The sequence below is a fragment of the Rhincodon typus genome, chromosome 17, assembly GCF_021869965.1.
Source record: "Rhincodon typus isolate 14 chromosome 17, sRhiTyp1.1, whole genome shotgun sequence".
Classification (NCBI taxonomy): Eukaryota; Metazoa; Chordata; class Chondrichthyes; order Orectolobiformes; family Rhincodontidae; genus Rhincodon; species Rhincodon typus.
In genome coordinates, this window is record NC_063348.1 from 18,609,451 (window position 1) to 18,626,673 (window position 17,223).

At 40.1% G+C, this 17,223-nt stretch overlaps 1 protein-coding gene across 3 annotated transcripts in view; it reads left to right on the plus strand.

Annotated features, from left to right (window-relative positions):
• myrf (myelin regulatory factor) overlaps positions 1 to 14,448 on the plus strand; it is a 236,290-nt gene extending 221,842 nt beyond the window's left edge. For all 3 annotated transcript variants that reach the window (XM_048607104.1, XM_048607106.1, XM_048607105.1), the window contains 5 exons: positions 633 to 720; positions 2,631 to 2,705; positions 7,004 to 7,106; positions 8,191 to 8,265; positions 10,225 to 14,448. In XM_048607104.1, the coding sequence (XP_048463061.1) occupies positions 633 to 720; positions 2,631 to 2,705; positions 7,004 to 7,106; positions 8,191 to 8,265; positions 10,225 to 10,311 (428 nt within the window). In that variant the 3' untranslated portion in view covers positions 10,312 to 14,448. The remainder of the gene's footprint in view (positions 1 to 632; positions 721 to 2,630; positions 2,706 to 7,003; positions 7,107 to 8,190; positions 8,266 to 10,224) is intronic.
• The last annotated feature ends 2,775 nt before the right edge of the window (positions 14,449 to 17,223 follow it).

Below are 17,223 nucleotides of genomic sequence, written 5' to 3' on the forward strand. Positions count from 1 at the left end.
TGGGAGAATGTCACATTGATGTAGGAGGGTGAAACTGAGACCTAGATGCATTGTTTGGATAGGATAGAATGAGAAACAATTGGGCTTCACTCAGTAATGACACTGGGTACCTGAAATGAGTAAGTGTTTCATTCCCAGCACATGCTCCCTCTGCTGCTGATGGTGTGGTGAGGTGAAACTGACAGACAGGGGTGGCTGTAATTGATTTGATGATCTTTGCGGGTTTCAGGAGATGAAGAGGATAGAGTCTGAGATAGGGGAGATTGTACATCTGTGAAAGAAAACAGTTCTGAGCCTTCTTAGCAACATGACAGTAGGTAGTTAGAGGGAGAGTTTGCAAAGACCCAAAGTAAGTTAAGGGACCAAATTTATACTTAATTAATCATGCTTTTATTCTTTTTGTATTTTAATTTAATGAGGAATCATATACATCATATACAGATTCTTAAACACAAACACACTGAAGCAACAGCTCCTTGCACACTGCACACACAACCTAAATCATCCAGCATACATTAGGGTACTAAATATGTACGCATTACATATGCAGCACTGCCAATATTTTAAAATTTTACAGAAAGGCCATGTTTCTTTGTTGGAACATTGTAACTATCCCATTTCTCCTCCCAAAGGGAAGAACACTACCTTGACTTCTATCCAGATCATTGAGAACGGTCTGGTGATCTCGGAGCAGTACTGCCTGAGCCAAGGATCCTGCAGGTAATGAATATCAGCAGCACTGGATTCTTACTGTGGTGACTGTAGCACTATCAAGTGTCAGTATAAAAACAGGACATTATAGTGAAGAAGATTGAGTTCTCAGTCAGGATAATAGACTGGACTGTGCACAGTTTGGGGAATCAGATCTATACATTGGGAAGAGGACATTATATATACATAAAACAAAAAGTGCTGGAAAACACAGCAGGTCAGGCAGCATCCATGGAGAGAGAGCAAACTAATGTTTCGAGTCCAGATGACTCTTCATCAAAGCTCTCTCTCCATGGATGCTGCCTGACCCGCTGTGATATCCAGCAATTTTTGTTTTCAGTACAGATTCCAGCATCTGCAGTAATTTGCTTCTATATATACACAATCTGTGTGCAGCATGTCTGATGAAGCCCTCATATATGGACACAGGGGGACTGGTGTGACATACTGAATTGGTGTCCTTCTATATGCAGGTAGAGAATGAGTTCTCAGTGAGACTACTAGATGAAGTATTTGGTTGATCAACTTTTAATTCAGCAGTCATATGTGCGCAGTAACAGTGTGAACTCACTTAATATGCCTTTTATGCATAGACTGGGTGTGTATATTAAATCAGATTCATTAAATGGATTTGGGTGGTGCACTGACCAATGTACCTACACCAGCTGCAAAACAATAGCCCTAGATATGTCATTTATTGCTGTTTCTATATCTGTATTTACAAGGGATGTGTACTGGATCGATACTACTGTATATACACTTAATGATGCAGAATGCTGTATTAATTTCCTTATTAATTCACAGAGTGGATAAATTAGTACAATACAGCAATATTTAAGTTATATAAAACAAAAAACTGTGGCTGCTGGAGATCTGAAATGGACAAAAACAGAAATTGCTGGAGAAACTCAGCAGATCGGACAGTATTTGTGGAGAGAGGAACAGACTTAATACTTCGATTCCTCTAAAGAAGGGTCACAGGACTTGAAACGTTAGCAGTATTCAAGCCAGGACAATATATAACTTAATACGAATGTTCCGTGCCTTTTTAAGATAATTCTGTTAGTCTCAAGATATCTGTTCTTTGGCATTATTTAAAGTATTTTTTTTAGAAAATGTGTACTAACCAGAAACCAGAACAACGTTATAGTTTTAACTCAGAAATTTATTGGTGACATGTTTGGAAAGATTAAGCTTGGGTCAAATTTATTAATGCATTGGAGCCAGTATCAGTAATGGATAAAGATTGAGATGATTAATTTAAGCTCAAAATGACACATGAGTAAGGAAGGGAACCAAAAATCATTGTTTCAGATGTTTTAAAAGTCTTGAAATTTGCTCCTAATTTTGGGAATGAGGCAAGATAGAAATGCATTTTTGTAATCCGAGGGCGATTACATGGGGGAGGCAATGGCTTAGTGGTATTATCGCAGGACTGTTAATCCAGAGACCCAGATAACATTCTGGGGATCCAGGTTCAATCCTGCCACAGCAGATGGTGGAATTTGAATTCAATATATATCTGGAATTAAGAGTCTAATGATGACCATGAATCCATTGTCGATTGTTGGAAAAACTCATCTGGTTCACTTTAGGGAAGGAAACTGCCATCCTTACCTGGTCTGGCCTACATGCGACTCCAGACCCACAGCAATGTGGTTGACTCTGAACTGCCCTCTGGGCAATTAGGGATGGACAATGAATGCTACCTAGCCAGCGACGTCCTCATCCCATTAACGAATAATAAAAAAAATCCATTGGTTTCTATAGTGGTTATGGTACTGTTAATCCTATATTTATATTTTTAAGAAATGGTTATAGACCAGTGGAAAAAAACTGTGATTGTAAGAAAGGAGTAGCATTATCTGCAGCTGCCATCATCTGTTTGCACACTAACTGTTTTATGCTCCTTTTTTTAGTTCAGGGAATTATACATACTCAATTCCAGTCAGCAAGACCACACCCATAGATGTCACCATCACTCTTCAAATGAAGTAAGTGACTTGCTTTCTTGAAAGTAGAGCTTCTGTTAATATGTCTCTTGAGCTCACTGTAAATTTGAACAAAATTCTCTAGCTTAATTTTCAGGGAAAAATGCTTTAGTCCTTACCTATCAGTAGTATGTCAACAAAGTGATTAACCTTCACGTAAGCCTAAACAGTATCAATTCTTACGATATTTTTTGATTTGATTTATTATTATCACGTACCGAGATACAGTGAAAAGTGCTGTTTTGCTTGCTATACAGGCAGATCGTACCATACAAAGTACATTAGGGTAACAGGACAGAGTGCAGAATACAGTGTTACAGCTGCAGAGAGAGAGATCAACATTAATATTTGAGAGGTCCATTCAAAAGTCTGATAACAGCGGAAAAGAACCTGTTCTTAAGTCTGTTTGTATGTGTTTTCAAACTTCAATATCTTCTGTCCGACGGAAGAGGATGGAAACGAGTATAACTGGGGTGGAAGGGGTCTTTGATTATGTCGGTTGCTTTCCCGAGGCAGCGAGAAGTTTAGATGGAGTCAACGATGGAAGGCTGGTTTGCGTGGTGGACTGGACTGTGTTCGTGACTCTCTGTAGTTTTGGGAACATCAGTTGCCATACCACACCATGGTGCATCCACATGGGATGCTTTCTATGGTGCATCTGTAAAAATTTGCAAGTGTCTTTATGGACATGCTGTAACATGACAAGATGGACATCCTGTTCCTTCCCATAAGTTGTGTATATATTGACATATGTGTAGGGATCACTGGTTAACCATCAGGAGAAGTTTCTTTTTCCCTTCCCCAACTTCAGTTGAAGTCCCCTGCTGATTCCCTAGCTGTGTTGAGCCACTTGATAGATCTCTGGTATTTATCCTAAAATGCTGAAAAGACCACGCAGGAGATTTGTGAACTACTGACAATCAATACATGGCTGCCATTGGACACTGGGGAGGAATTACAAGATTAGAAATAGACCAATGAAGTGTCCATTTGCAAAAAAGTGACTAAACAGAGAGACAAATAAGGACCAAACAGGCTTCTCTCCATTGATATGATATAGTCAATCCTTATATGATTAAAGTGTTTCAAAAATTAATTGACGTTTGGTTATTTGTAATGAAGAAGCAAGCAAGGTATTAATGTTATATTCTTTTTAATTGTGGTCAGTAATCATATCACCTAGTAGGGTCTAGCAGGAGTACCTGAACTGGGTGTGTGGGGAAACAAATAGTGTTGGGGATTTTGTGATGCGTGAGTTGAGATAAAGCAATAAAAGTATATGCTTGGACTCGGTCTAACCAAACTTTAAGCCCTGGTGTCTGTCAAGTCAGACACTAGAACCACATCCTGTAAGCCTTTGTATCTGACTATATTTATGCTGTCAAGTGAGATTTGCCATGTGGCTTAAGGCCAAAAGTAAGGTCATGGGTTTATGGTTTATTGATTTAAGTTCACAATTAAAGTTAAATTGAATACTTCAGATCTTAGATCATCAGGACCATTTTAAAGATTACCTCTACAATAGCCTAGTTCACACCTGTTTCACAAAGGCAAAATCATGCCTGAGCAATCTCTTTGACTGTTTTGAAAAAAGTGACAATTTAAGTGTACTATAATAAACAGAATGATAATTTGTATCCTGACTTACAAAAGGATTTTGGAAGTATTTCCACATGAAAAGCTGAATTAAATTCAAAATGTGGGGGATTCAGGATAAAGCATGAGAATTGATAAGAAATCATTTGCAAAGATGGAATTGATTCATGAGAAGAATCCTGTCAGGGTAAGGTCATTTCCACCGGGGAAGACTTGTCATGTTAAGTGAGTGAGGGACTTAAGTGGCCAGTAGCAGCTGTTACCCAGTGTCAGGGAGCCCTGGGGGGTGGAAATTCCAGAAAACAAACATGCCAACGTTTGAAGAATTGAAATTTTAAAACTGGGGCGATGCTTACCCAATAGTCAACGTGGATCAGTGAGCCCTGGGTGATGAGCGAATGGAACATTGGTGGGTGTTTGGACACAGTTTTAGATGACTTTAAGTTTACAAAGTTAATAACTTGGGTGCCAACCATGATTGTATTTAAATAGTCATATTTGGAAGTTTCAAAAATTATGGCTGAGAATTTCAACAGGAATAATTGATCTGTGGCAAGAGTAGAGTCAGAGGTCGAATTAGTGATGGTGTGGTTATGTGGTCTGTAGCCCAACTCCAGGTCAACATTGAAATCAGTCTGGCTCATCTTCAGACAATTGCCAAGGAGAAGGTTGAAATCGAGGAGTAGTGAATGCAGTTTGTGGCATGGACCAAAGACAATGTCACATGCTGAATAACTCCTTAGTTGGCTCAGTGTCAAATTTGACAGATGATGGTTCTATGGGACTTTGGGACATTTTGCGATGTTAATGATTCCAAATATACACAATTGTTTTGAGGTTGTTGTCAATGGGAGTCATTGCCCTCGGTCCTGTCCTCTTTTGCATCCAAACATGGATTTTCTCATCACTGCTACTGGACAGATTAGGAGACATGATTGTAGGAATCTCACTGCTTCTTTGGTGGACATGAGCTATCTCGGTATAAGCCATGAATTGAACCTTCTGGCTGGTATGCTTTCTGAAATTTTTACTCATTAGCAGTTTGAGGAGCTAATTGGGCACTTTTGGAAAAGTAACATCCACCCTGATCTTCCAAGGGTTCTGGTGTGCTGTCACCTTGAGCCCATTATGCTGCTCTTGAGTGAGAAGTTATCACAAGGGCTGTTCGTAATAAAATTATGTCAGTGCAGACTCCAGACAATGGAAGTGAAGGACCTAAGCAGCTATGAAGTTTTTCCTAACTTTTTTTGTTCTCTGTAAACTCTCACTTTTTCTGGGTGGGCAGGGGAGTGGTGGGAGGGCCAATGTGAATAGGCACGTTTGTGCCCGTCATGTTCAGAGATGTTGGTTCTGAATGTTTTTCTTTTGGACTCATTGTTCATTTCTGTCTGCTTTATTGATATTATTGGGCTGGATTTCCCAATTTCTATTTGTACAAAAGAAGAGAGTTTGACATTTCTGAGAGGAGATTCCACATTGGGCTCCTTCAGGAATCTGGAGCTGGGCTTCCATTCTAAGTTCTCTCATAGCGCAGAGCCATTGGGGGAAGAGAAACCACACCACTTTTCACAACAGTCAGTTGCCGCATTCTGATATTTAGAAGGCCTTACAGTCATTTTGACAACTGGTGTCAATTATCAAACCCATAAGGTAAGTGTGAGATTAAGCTGCTCGGAGAGCAGTGTTCCAGATAAGATGGGGGTAGGATGCCAGGTAGGCATGATCCAGCTGGGTAGGGCTAGGGTGCCAGGGAATAGCATGCCAGATGGATTGGAGGTAATGTCAGATAAGGAGGATGCCAGCTGAGTATGGTGACAGCTGGTAGGGATTAAGGTGCCAGAAGTAGGCTCTCTGATGAGTAGCTGGTAGGGAGCCAGTTAAGGAGGGTGCCAATTGGGTAGGGTTTCAGGGAGTGGCGTAACAAGTGGGCAGGGTGCAAGGTGACAAGCAGACTAGTAAGTAATGCAGTGTTTAGGTCAGGATGGGTAGGAGAAGTTGGTTCTGGTGGGTGGGGATGGGGTGGAGAGGGTGGGTGTTAGGTCTAGAGGGTTTCAGATCCAGCAGCAGCGTTTCCAGGCTGGGCGCAGTGAAGGGCTTCTGGGGCAAAGGAAGTGTGGTCAGATTTGGAGCAGGTGAAGCGGCTTTATGTACGGGGATTGCCAGTGCACAGTCGGGGGAAGATGTAGTTGAGGCTATTTGAGCTAAGTATCGAGTCTGTTGAATATTTACTCCGAATTTAGACTCTGTATTTTCTTTGAGTAACTCTTTGATGAATTTCATTGGAACGCTGCAGATTCTCTGATCTTAAATGGAGACTATGAAGGAGTTCCAGGTGCTGGGGAATTCCCGAGTGGGGTCTTCAATTCCTCAGACAATTCCTTCAGAATCTTCTCTGAATCTGCAGGGTCTCCTAATTCCCATCTGTGCCTCCAAAAGCCCTCACATCCTTTCTACGCTATGATGTCCAATACTCCAGTTGAGGCCAAGTTAGTGTTTTATAAAAGTTCATCATAATTTTCCTGCTTTTGTATTCTATGCCACTGTTTACAAAGTTCAGGATGCCAACTGTCTTCTGAACCACATTATTAACCTCTGAAGCTGCCTGGATGCGACTCATGCCGCCCTTCCAGACTCCAAAGTGGATAATGCCCGAGTATCTCACTCCTTCCTGTTGGCCTTACCATTTTTCCTTCTTTCTTTGCTAGGACCTCAGTGCCTCTGGCCGTTAACCTGTGCAGTGTCAACTATGGCAATTTATGTGGGAGTATCTCGAATATGGGCTTGAAAAACGAAACGTCGGTCACCAAGGTAGAGCCTGAATACTGAAGCATATGATATTTTTAGCCTTTATTTTTCTTGTCATGTGAAAACATTGTTCTATTTTTGGCCATTCCAGGACTGTATGAGTAAGTATTTCTTGAAATTGGATTGTTTATTAAGTTGGTGGGACTAGCGTATATACTAAGCAGCCCCTGTGTCCTTATCCTTAAGGAAATCCAAACAGGAGCCTTTCTTAGCTCAATTTCTGTGATATTCCACTGAAGAACTTAATGGGCAGGAATCTCACCCAGATTCCTGATTTAAGATCCATTTCCTCAAAGGTTTTGCAAGAATTTGAATGATTCCACCTCCACTAGGTAATGACCAAGGAGCCTGGCTGAATTCCATCTCCTTTAGATAGGCCACAAAGGAAGCTGTCTGAGCTTCATCTCCTTGAGAAATCCCACCCAGAAGGCTGGCTGAACTGCCATTACCTTGAATTATTTGCTGACGAAGCTAGCAGTGTCATCTAGAGCTGAGCTTCTACCTCTCCCATTGTTACACCATCTTCAGGCATCCCCACACAAATATCTGCCTGAACTGCCTTGAAGTGTCTCATCTAAGTCCCTGACTCAATGAGAATTATGTTTCCAAAGTTGAGCTGAGTTCCATTTCCTCTATTTGTCTTACATGGAGCCACTGAACCCCAAACCTAGGCTAGCTGAAGAAATGCCTATGCCAAGGTATTTACAACCATTAACCACTTGTTATGGTCATGAATAATAATACATTTGGATAAGTTACCCAAGTTAAATTTCTAAAATTGTTTGGGCTTTTGTTAGTGTTTCAACACATAAAAATGCAGATTATTTTGCCCTTGCCAATTTTTAAGCACAAATGTTGCTGAACCTGTTGAGTTTCTCCAGCGCTTTCTGCTTTCATTTTGGTGGATAACATTGCCTTGTGGAAATAAATGACCCTGCCAATAATAGTTTGGTCAACTAATGCTTTCATAAAGAAGCCAACAATTCTGAATAAATAACTGATGCTAAAGAAAGGCAGAAGAATGGGTTTTGAAATCCTTTTGGGGTTGATATTGTATTTACATTCCACTCTCTTCTCTCTACCACAGGGAACAACACACAAGTGGCCATTGGTGGTTGCACCATACTTTGACATCACCTATCACTTCCGAGTGGCTGATCCAGTGAGTATCAAGTCAATCTTTAACATGAAAGCGGTCTGAAGGCCATTTTGCAATCTGTCATTCCTTTTCCCCACACGCTGTTTCTTCTCAATGCACCTTTGTCATTTTCAATCTAAAATCATTGAACGTTGTATAGAGCACTGTAGCATGGCTTCTGCTTCCCTGAAAATGGGACTAGATTAATTGTGATTGAATATTCCATACCCAAATCATGCCCCCCACCATCCTGACAAAAAATGCAGCATGATGACATCAGATCAGCAACCTCCTGCCACCTGTATGTTTAGTGATGTATCAGAGAGTCAGTTAGCGGTTGTCAGGCAGGAAGGAGGTTTGACTGGTTGGCACAGACCCTTCCCCTTGCTCCATCCTAACCTTGCTGTTGTATGAGAGCGCACGGGCACCAAAATCAGCAACCTGCCCACCATTTTAAAATCGTTCATTAGCCACCTGTAAAGCTGGCCAACAGTGCAAATCATTGGCAATTTTTCATTGTCCACTATATTTTTTGGGCACAGCTAAAGATAAAAGTGTGGTAGAAAAGTCCAGCCACTGGAAACATGATTAAATATACCAGCCGGAAGGTGAATGAGTTTTAATGACATTCTTTATTGATGGGCACATTCACTGAATAATAAAGGCCAATTGTAGGAACAGGGAGGGAGGGGCTTTTACAAATCTAGTTGTGACTGCAGCATCATCCTGCTGCCACAGCACAGCCGGCCCTACAGTATCAGTGTGCCCCTCATTGCATCACGGTTCCTCAGAACACACAAGGTGTGATTGATATCCCACTGTGAATGTGGTTGCAACAAAAATTCAATACTGTAAAACATTTTATATTAACTCAATGTCACAAGAGCTAACTGTATTGTGGCACCGAAAAACAGAAATGAGAAACATTAAACCTGATAATAATACAAGGTCAGAAGGGAGCAAGGGTAAAGGTTTGTGCAAAGGAAGGAGCGAAACCTCCTTCATGCCAGAACAGCTACTAACTGGCTGTCTGATGCTCCATTGAACATGCAGACAGTAAGGGTGAGTGGACTTCTCAGTTTCCATTGCACCTTCCTCAATCAACAAGAAACTTAAAATCCAGCCCATCATTTATTGGTGAAACTCTTTGTCTTATTCAGCTCTTCACTCCTCCTACACTCAGTAGACCTCTAAACCTCAATTGGAGTCTCACTTAAGGTGGAGTCATCTTATTGTTACATTCAGGTTTATCATAATCTTGATGGTTGCAAGGATAATTGATACAATGGAGAAGATTGAAGAGAATTCTTGGCTAGATTACTAACTGGTGTAACAATGCATTTGTTCCTTGTCCCATTAAACTTTCACAATCCCAAGAATAAAAACCTCTGGGTCAACTTGTGTAACTAATAGTTAAGCTTCTGGCAATCTAACCTTGTTGGAGAGGAACAATACCAAACAGTTTCACCTTTCTCTGACCGGATTTAATCTTTCTTGTAACACAACCCCTGGCAGAGTGACTCATCTTCTATTTGCTCTTTACAAGGTCAGCAAGGGTGCTAGGGTTGGTCAAGAAACTCCTTTCGCAGTTTCCTACTGCTATCAAATGTATAACATTGACATCCAGAACGGTACAAGTGGGTCCAGCAAGGAAGCAGACCAGGTGCTGCCAAATACAGTCAAATTATTTTTAAAACTTTACTTATGGAGCGAAAGATGACACAGAATGGGACATCCAATCTTGGAGTTTCTGACAGCATGAGTCTGGGATTCATCCAAGACACACTCTTAAAGGCTTGGCTATCTGCTGGCTCTCTTGATGATCTCCAGTTTCAGTAGTGTAGGAGCACACTAGATTTCAACTTGCAGTTGCTCTACACGACACACAGTTTGTACATGACACAATCTCAGCTGTGCTACATGCATGTTACAGTGATTGTATAATGTGGAACAGACTACAACAATCTCTCTTCTTCACGGCAGAGCCAGGCTACATGCAACAGTGAGAGCACTTCCGCAGGAGAGACCTTCACACAATACAGCTTCCACTTCTACAGAGTCTGCAATTGAACAGGAAGGGGCTCCCAAGTGAGATGGACCACTCGCTCTCCTCTTGAAGAGATACACTGTCAGTGAGGGATCTTTTCTGGCCCAAGACAACAAAGTTATTCAGAATGACCAAAGGAGATGTTGGTGTGATTGAGAAGTTCTGTATGTCTCACACCCACAACCTGCACTTAACCACTTCACCATCCTGCTGGGACAGGAGCTTTTACACTTTGCTGAGGGTGGGGGGGGGGGAAGGGGACGTTTCTGTTTCCTGCAAATATGTCTGGGATGAAATATTCTGTGCAGTACAGGCTTTGTAAAAGACACAGCTTAGTGAAAAGATAGTCAAAGAAAATGATTTTGTGCTGCTTGGTGGTTCAGACCAAATGGCTCTGAGAGCTTCTGTAAGAAGTATACAATTTGAAATTGCATCCTGAAAACCAAATTTGCCCAGCCATGCACTAAATAGGAGAGACTGTATGGAGGTTGTATAACTAGCATATATCCCTTTTAATCCTACCTTGTCCAACCATCACACAAAATTAAGAAATTCCACACTCTGATATTAAAAATAATTTGCATTGATCTCTGATGCAGCTACATTTCAGTGGTGCTATAAGTAGTTGCAGTGCCCTGAACAAGGGAAGAAACATTTGTTAAAAGTTGCTATTCTGCTGCCTGCCTCACTATTCAATGACCCCTCCCTATCCCATCTCCCCGTCACTGCAAACTCCATCTGTTGCCAGAATTTAAATGAGCTGCACTGATCTCCACTGTAAGATTGCTTGTTAGCATTCACCATCTAAGCGATGGTCCCTTATCTGAGGTACTGGAAGGAATACTGGGATCTACGGATGCACAGTCCAACAAGAATCCATATTTCAGGGAGACAAGAATAGCAAGAAAGCTGACAAAAGGAATGAGAACAGAGTGTATTGCTTGAGTTACCAATTATCAATGGAGGAAGGAAGAAGTAATAGGTGTTAGTTTGTAATTCAGTCAGTCAGTCAGTAAACTGGTCCACATAGATTGCTGACTAATAGCCTTACACTAGACAGGCTGGATTGAAAAATGCTCCTATCTGTTAATCCCGTCCCTGTAAGAGAGAGAAAAAAGTACCTTTTGGGCTGCAAAGAGTTACAAGAAACTTGTTGTATATAGTTGAATCAACTGTACTAAATGATACACTGCAATAACATCGAATGTTCTGGAGGATTGGGTCACTTATGTTGACAATGCAATTTCCTTCAAATTTTCGTGCGTTTGGTAGCCTTCCAAAGTTTCATGGATTGTGTCACTCATTGAAGCGTCTAATTATTTCTAGCTTGTTGTCCTATGTACATGACAAAACGTTACTTGTATTAAATCTATGAATGGAAACCTATCTCAAATTTAGAAGTTGAGAATGTGCAGAATGTTGCAAAATTGTAGTGACCCACAGAGAATGCAAGTGTTAGAAAATATTTCAGCTTCAGCACAACTCTCTCAATTGAAATTTGTGCATGAACACTCAGACCAGTTAAATTGGCAGCTGGGTAGCATTGAGGATTAGACACTGGTTTTTCATCTCTTAAATTGATGCAATGAAATCTCAGTCTCCTGGCTGGAATCCTTCAATCTGAAATGAATTTCAGCCATTTTGATCCAGAGGTAAGGGTACCCCAGCAGACTTGAGGGAGCTTTATTCCTTATCTAATTGCTGCACTTGACTAAGGAGAACTTGATGCTAACACTGGATTCTCAATGTAGATAGTGTTCCAGTTCCTCAGCACTATCTCCATCACCTCAATGAGCACAAATATTTACAAAAGGTCATTCCCAAATACTAAGAGGGTAGGAGGGAGCTAAGAAAGAATTTGCCCTTCACCAAAGTCACTGCTTTAAATGGCCTGTGAGAACAGTGTCTTCCTGCGGGTTCCATTTCCCAATGTGCCTGTAAAACATTCCATATATCCTGTTTGGATGAATAGATTTAACCTTCATTCGTAGGAATCTGGGATATCTTCATTTTAACTACTGTCTAGAGTGACTGTTGTAAATATTCCCTAATGTAAATGGTATTTTAAAAGAAAGGACATGTCAGTTATTGTGTAATAGCTCACGCGATACTGTATCCAGTGCATTTAATGTGACTGTTACTGAATCAGAATGGATTAGCTTTAACTTTCCTCTATTGTAACAAAGAATTTCTTAATCCCCTTTAATAATTCTTTTACTTGGGAGCTGGTGACCTGTTTGCGTGTGAGAACATACGCTCTAGAGTTCTTAGTATCCTAATCGCAGCAGTAAGGATGCTACAACTTGACTCAGAGAAAGGAACAATCAGCCATAGTTCCAATTTCTGATTGTTATCCAATGGTTGGACTGGGAAGTGCTTGTGTAGAGACATAAGTTGAAGCTGTGATACCTTCCATGTGTATGCTCACCGCTGTTTAGCCTTAGACATACAAATGTTGTCACTTGGGCAAGGTACTCCAGGACAGCTGGCACCCATGGAACTTGACCCCCAGAAAAGAGCACCTTCAGGAAATGGGGAGAAGACATTGAAAGGGGTGGGAGTGAGTAAGTCATTGCAAGACAAAGAGCTGTTTTGTCCTTAGCAATCAACTTTCTCATTATGTGAGTGGCCCCAGTTACTAAACTTCAAACTGACACAGCACCAGAATACCACGTCCAATAACCTCCTTCATACCTGCACATCTTACAACATAAATTCATATTCAAAATTTGCATATAAAGGTTTCTTGAAACGTTTTCAAGAAAACTAGATTGTACCAATCACAAGAGGTCAATCAACTGCTGAGAAAAGGTCAGGCCATAAGGCATCACAATTAACACTAGCAGGTATCACTGCTCCCCACTGCTTAAAGTTCACAATAACTGTATGTTTAAAAAAGTCAATTGCTAAATAAAAAATAGCTCAAAGCTCCCTGTAAATAGCATGTATTTTAATTGCTGTTGCAATCATTTCTTAAAGCACTAATTTTTATTTTATTTTTACAATCACGTGTTAATCGCTGTACGTACGTTAGATTTTTTTTACCTGTCAATAGGATTTTCCTAATGTGTGTTTTTTTTTGCTGTGGGTTGTAAGCTAGGCTTACAGATATGTTTCTGCTAGTTTTTTTTTTAACTTCAAAGTATTTGAAGTTCTTTGTATTATTGCAAATATATTTATTGCTCTTTAATGACTTTTGGGCAGCTGACTGCTTTAGTTTTATCCATGTCTGATTAGAGACCCTTGGAGTAAATGCAAAGATTTCTTTCAATAGTGTTTGTCTCAATGAGAAGAAGAAAATAACAAGCGCAGGATAACATTGATAGACCCCATATAAAACCCCCAAAATCTAAGCACCCCAGTGTTTTGTTGTACACTGGTGAAAGACAGAGGACAGATTTAAGTGAACTGATGACTTTCAGAATCACTGAAAAAAGGCCAGGTTTCCCATTTTTTAAATTTGTTTTTAAAAGGCTTTTCTTTATCAAAATGCAAATCATCAATGATACTTTCATTGCAAACACATATCATATGTTTGCCCTCGAAAGATCAAAAGAAATCTCCACTTAAATTTCCCTGTAAGAGAACATTTTTCCCCTAAATCAGTGTTCTTATTGCTTTACTTAGAATATAATGTCTGCATTATACTGGATAGAAGGCAGCAAATCCCTAAAACAGTTCCTTCTGGAGAGGAGATGAAACATGAAAAATATATAATTCTTCCACCCCCAAATCAAACTGTAGCCTTTTGCTAATCAAATCCAGAGTATTAATGACAAGATGGCATCATAATGCTAGCTAAGATGGCTAATTATTTGAAAAAAAATGGCTTATTGTATTACATACTCGAATTGTTTCACCCCTTCTTTTGCAACACTAGGAACCCTTTTTGACGAAACGCATTGTGACTGTTGATTATTTTCATTAGCCTTACCAAATAGCACTGCAATTGTTAATATGCAATAAATATTTTTTAAATAAGACATTCCTATGGTTCTTGGTACATTCAGCTGTCAATTATAGCATGAGATAACACACCACTAAGGGCTTTTTTTACATCTCTCATTGAAGAAAGATTTTAATTTGAAATGTTAATTATGAAGTTGATTTGTTTAATTTTTTTTACCTGGCATTTAACAATAAAGCATGTTATTATTATCTCTGTATCTCTTTATTGATTTGCTTTGAGAATCTATATCCTTCAAATTCGTCAGTAAAGCTTTGGATCATTCAAAATTCTATCTTCAGAATCCTTGCATTTTATGGTGGTATAGATAATTGTCTTACCTCCACTCTACACTCACCAACTCCCCCAGCACTCAGCAGCTCATATTCTAACCTGTATTAAATATCATTTTTTTCCCATTTGCACTGACTCTCTTTCTCTTTTGTTAATTTCAAAGTTCTCATCCTCACCTTCAAATGCCTTCTGCCTCTACAATCTTCTTTAGCTCTAAATGCTAGCATACATCTGTTTTTTCAATTATTAAGATTACAATGCTCTGTGTCATGATGTGACAAACTATGAACTAATGATCTCTTAATCTCATCATTTACATTAAAAGCTTCGGGTTTGAGAAAAAATGATTAAACGTGCTGAGACACTTAAAAGTGGCCAGCAAAATCACATGACCTGAAACTAGACAAGTTCAACAGGAATTTGCAAAGGAATGTCTAAATAATGTGGCTGAAACTGGCTACTACCTTGAAACTGTTCTACTACACCTTGAAAAGGCTATCCAAGGATAAATATGTGAACATTAAAAAGCACCCTATGCAGTGTGTAACTCACATTTAGACTTTTGAGACTTCTTGACTAGGTGCTGCCCAGAGCGAAGACTATTCCCTGAAACTTGGAATGTCAAGTGAAGGAATGAACCGTCACCTCCTTCCTTCTCTGTATCAAAGGATAATGAGCACTTTTACAATGGAACAGGTAAACTTTGTTAAAAATGGTAGTCCTCTTTGTGGACAAACAGCAGTATTCCCACATCAAATTTCCCATCAGGTGCAAAACCATGATTATAAGTTTGTGGTTTTGCTAAAGAAAACAGTAACATTACGACGAATGCTTCATCCCAGAGTGTAATATCTCTGTCACTGTGCAGTTCTGAAGCTGAGACTTTATGTCTGTTACAGGTTGGAAAGTATCTCAGAGATAGGGAAATTAAAAAAAAAACTTCAAGCACCATCACGCACAGTCTCTGGGAAAAGACAGATTGCAATTTAAAAGACTGTCCAGGGGAACCAGCTTAGCCACAAACCCCACCAGAACATCAAAGCTCAACATTCAAATAAAGAATTCACCTTGCCTCACCCTGTACCTTGTTCTGTTTGTTTGCATATTAGTGTCTATGCACGCGGTGTGGGATTTCAGATGGGTTCTTACCCCTTTAATGATGTTTATACTTTTGTTTTGCTGAGTCAGTGAATTTACAACAAAACTAACTCCTCAATTTTCATTAACTCAAGCTATCTTGTGCCTTAATAGTTTCACAAATGGTCAACATATATTAACTTGAAAAGCACAGCTTTTTAAAGATTCAAGCTTTGTCATACCAACCTCAGAACTAAAAAGAGGAATTTATTCACCCCTCTAGACTTGGTTGTAACAAATTCGTAACGCTTCTCTCCTGTTCCACCATCAAATTGTTTAGGGTTGCCATGGTATGGAGCAATAACTAGCAAGCATCAGCAGAATTAATTTAGACAGCTGGGTGGGGGGGAACAAGAGAAACAAATGCAAAGCCGTTTGCTACCTTTTCCAGTTAGCAAATCAGGAAATACTACAGGAAAATGGGTCTTCAAATAACACTGAGGAAGAATGCAAGATACAAGATGACATTAGACAATCTGCAGATTAAGTGGCAAAATAACTTCAATGTCATGGTGTAGTTGGTTGGCTCGCCGAGCTGGTTTGTTGTTCCGCAGACGTTTCATTACCCTGCTGGCTAACATCATCAGTGCAGCCTCCGATGAAGCGCCGTTGTGTTTTCCCGCCTGTCATTTAAAGTCTGGTGTCCGTTGAGCTGGATTACCTCACTTCTAGTTTTCCTTCACAATGGAGTGTATATGGGGTCTAGCTCTATATATTTATTGATGGCTTTCTTGTAGAGAACCAGACCTCTAGGAATTCCCGTGCTTGTCTCTGCTTCACTTGTCCTAGGATCCTGGTGTTGTCACAATCAAATTGGTGGTTTTCCTTATCCTTGTGGATGGAGATGAGTGAGTATTGGTCGTGTCGTGTTTTTTTTTTGTTGCCAATTGATGTTCGTGTACTCTTGTGGTTAATTTCCTTCCTGTTTGTCCAATGTAATGTTTGCCGCAGTCTTTGCAGGGGATCTGGTATACGACATTGGTCCTGTCCATAGTGGGTAACGGGTCTTTGGTTCAGGTGAGCAGTTGGCGTAGGGTTGACCCCATATACACTCCATTGCGAAGGAAAACTGGAAGTGAGGTAATCCAGCTCAACAGACACCAGAGTTTAAATGACAGGCAGGAAAACACAACAGCACTTCATCGGAGGCTGCACTGGTGATGATACCCAGCACGGTAATAAAACATCTGCCGAACAACGAACCAGCTCGGTGAGCCAACCAACCACAACATCCACGACCTGAGCTACAAATCTACTCTAAAACCTTAGAACTTCAATGTCAATAATTCAGCTAATGCATTTTGGTGGAAAAACAGAAACAATTTAGAAAATAAGAATAAGTTGGAACAGAAGGATTGCACAGAACACATCTTGTTATTTTCTTTTTTGGATTGTGAATTTTAAAAAAATGAAGATTCTGCTTTAAACCAAGGAGACTGGGCAGAGACAGCTGCAGTTTTAAAGATTCTGTTTACTGAAGTGCATTTTGAGTTGTATGCAGTGTTACTTGTTCTTGGAACATCGAGCAAAGGCAGGCACCAAGAGCTCATGGGTTCTG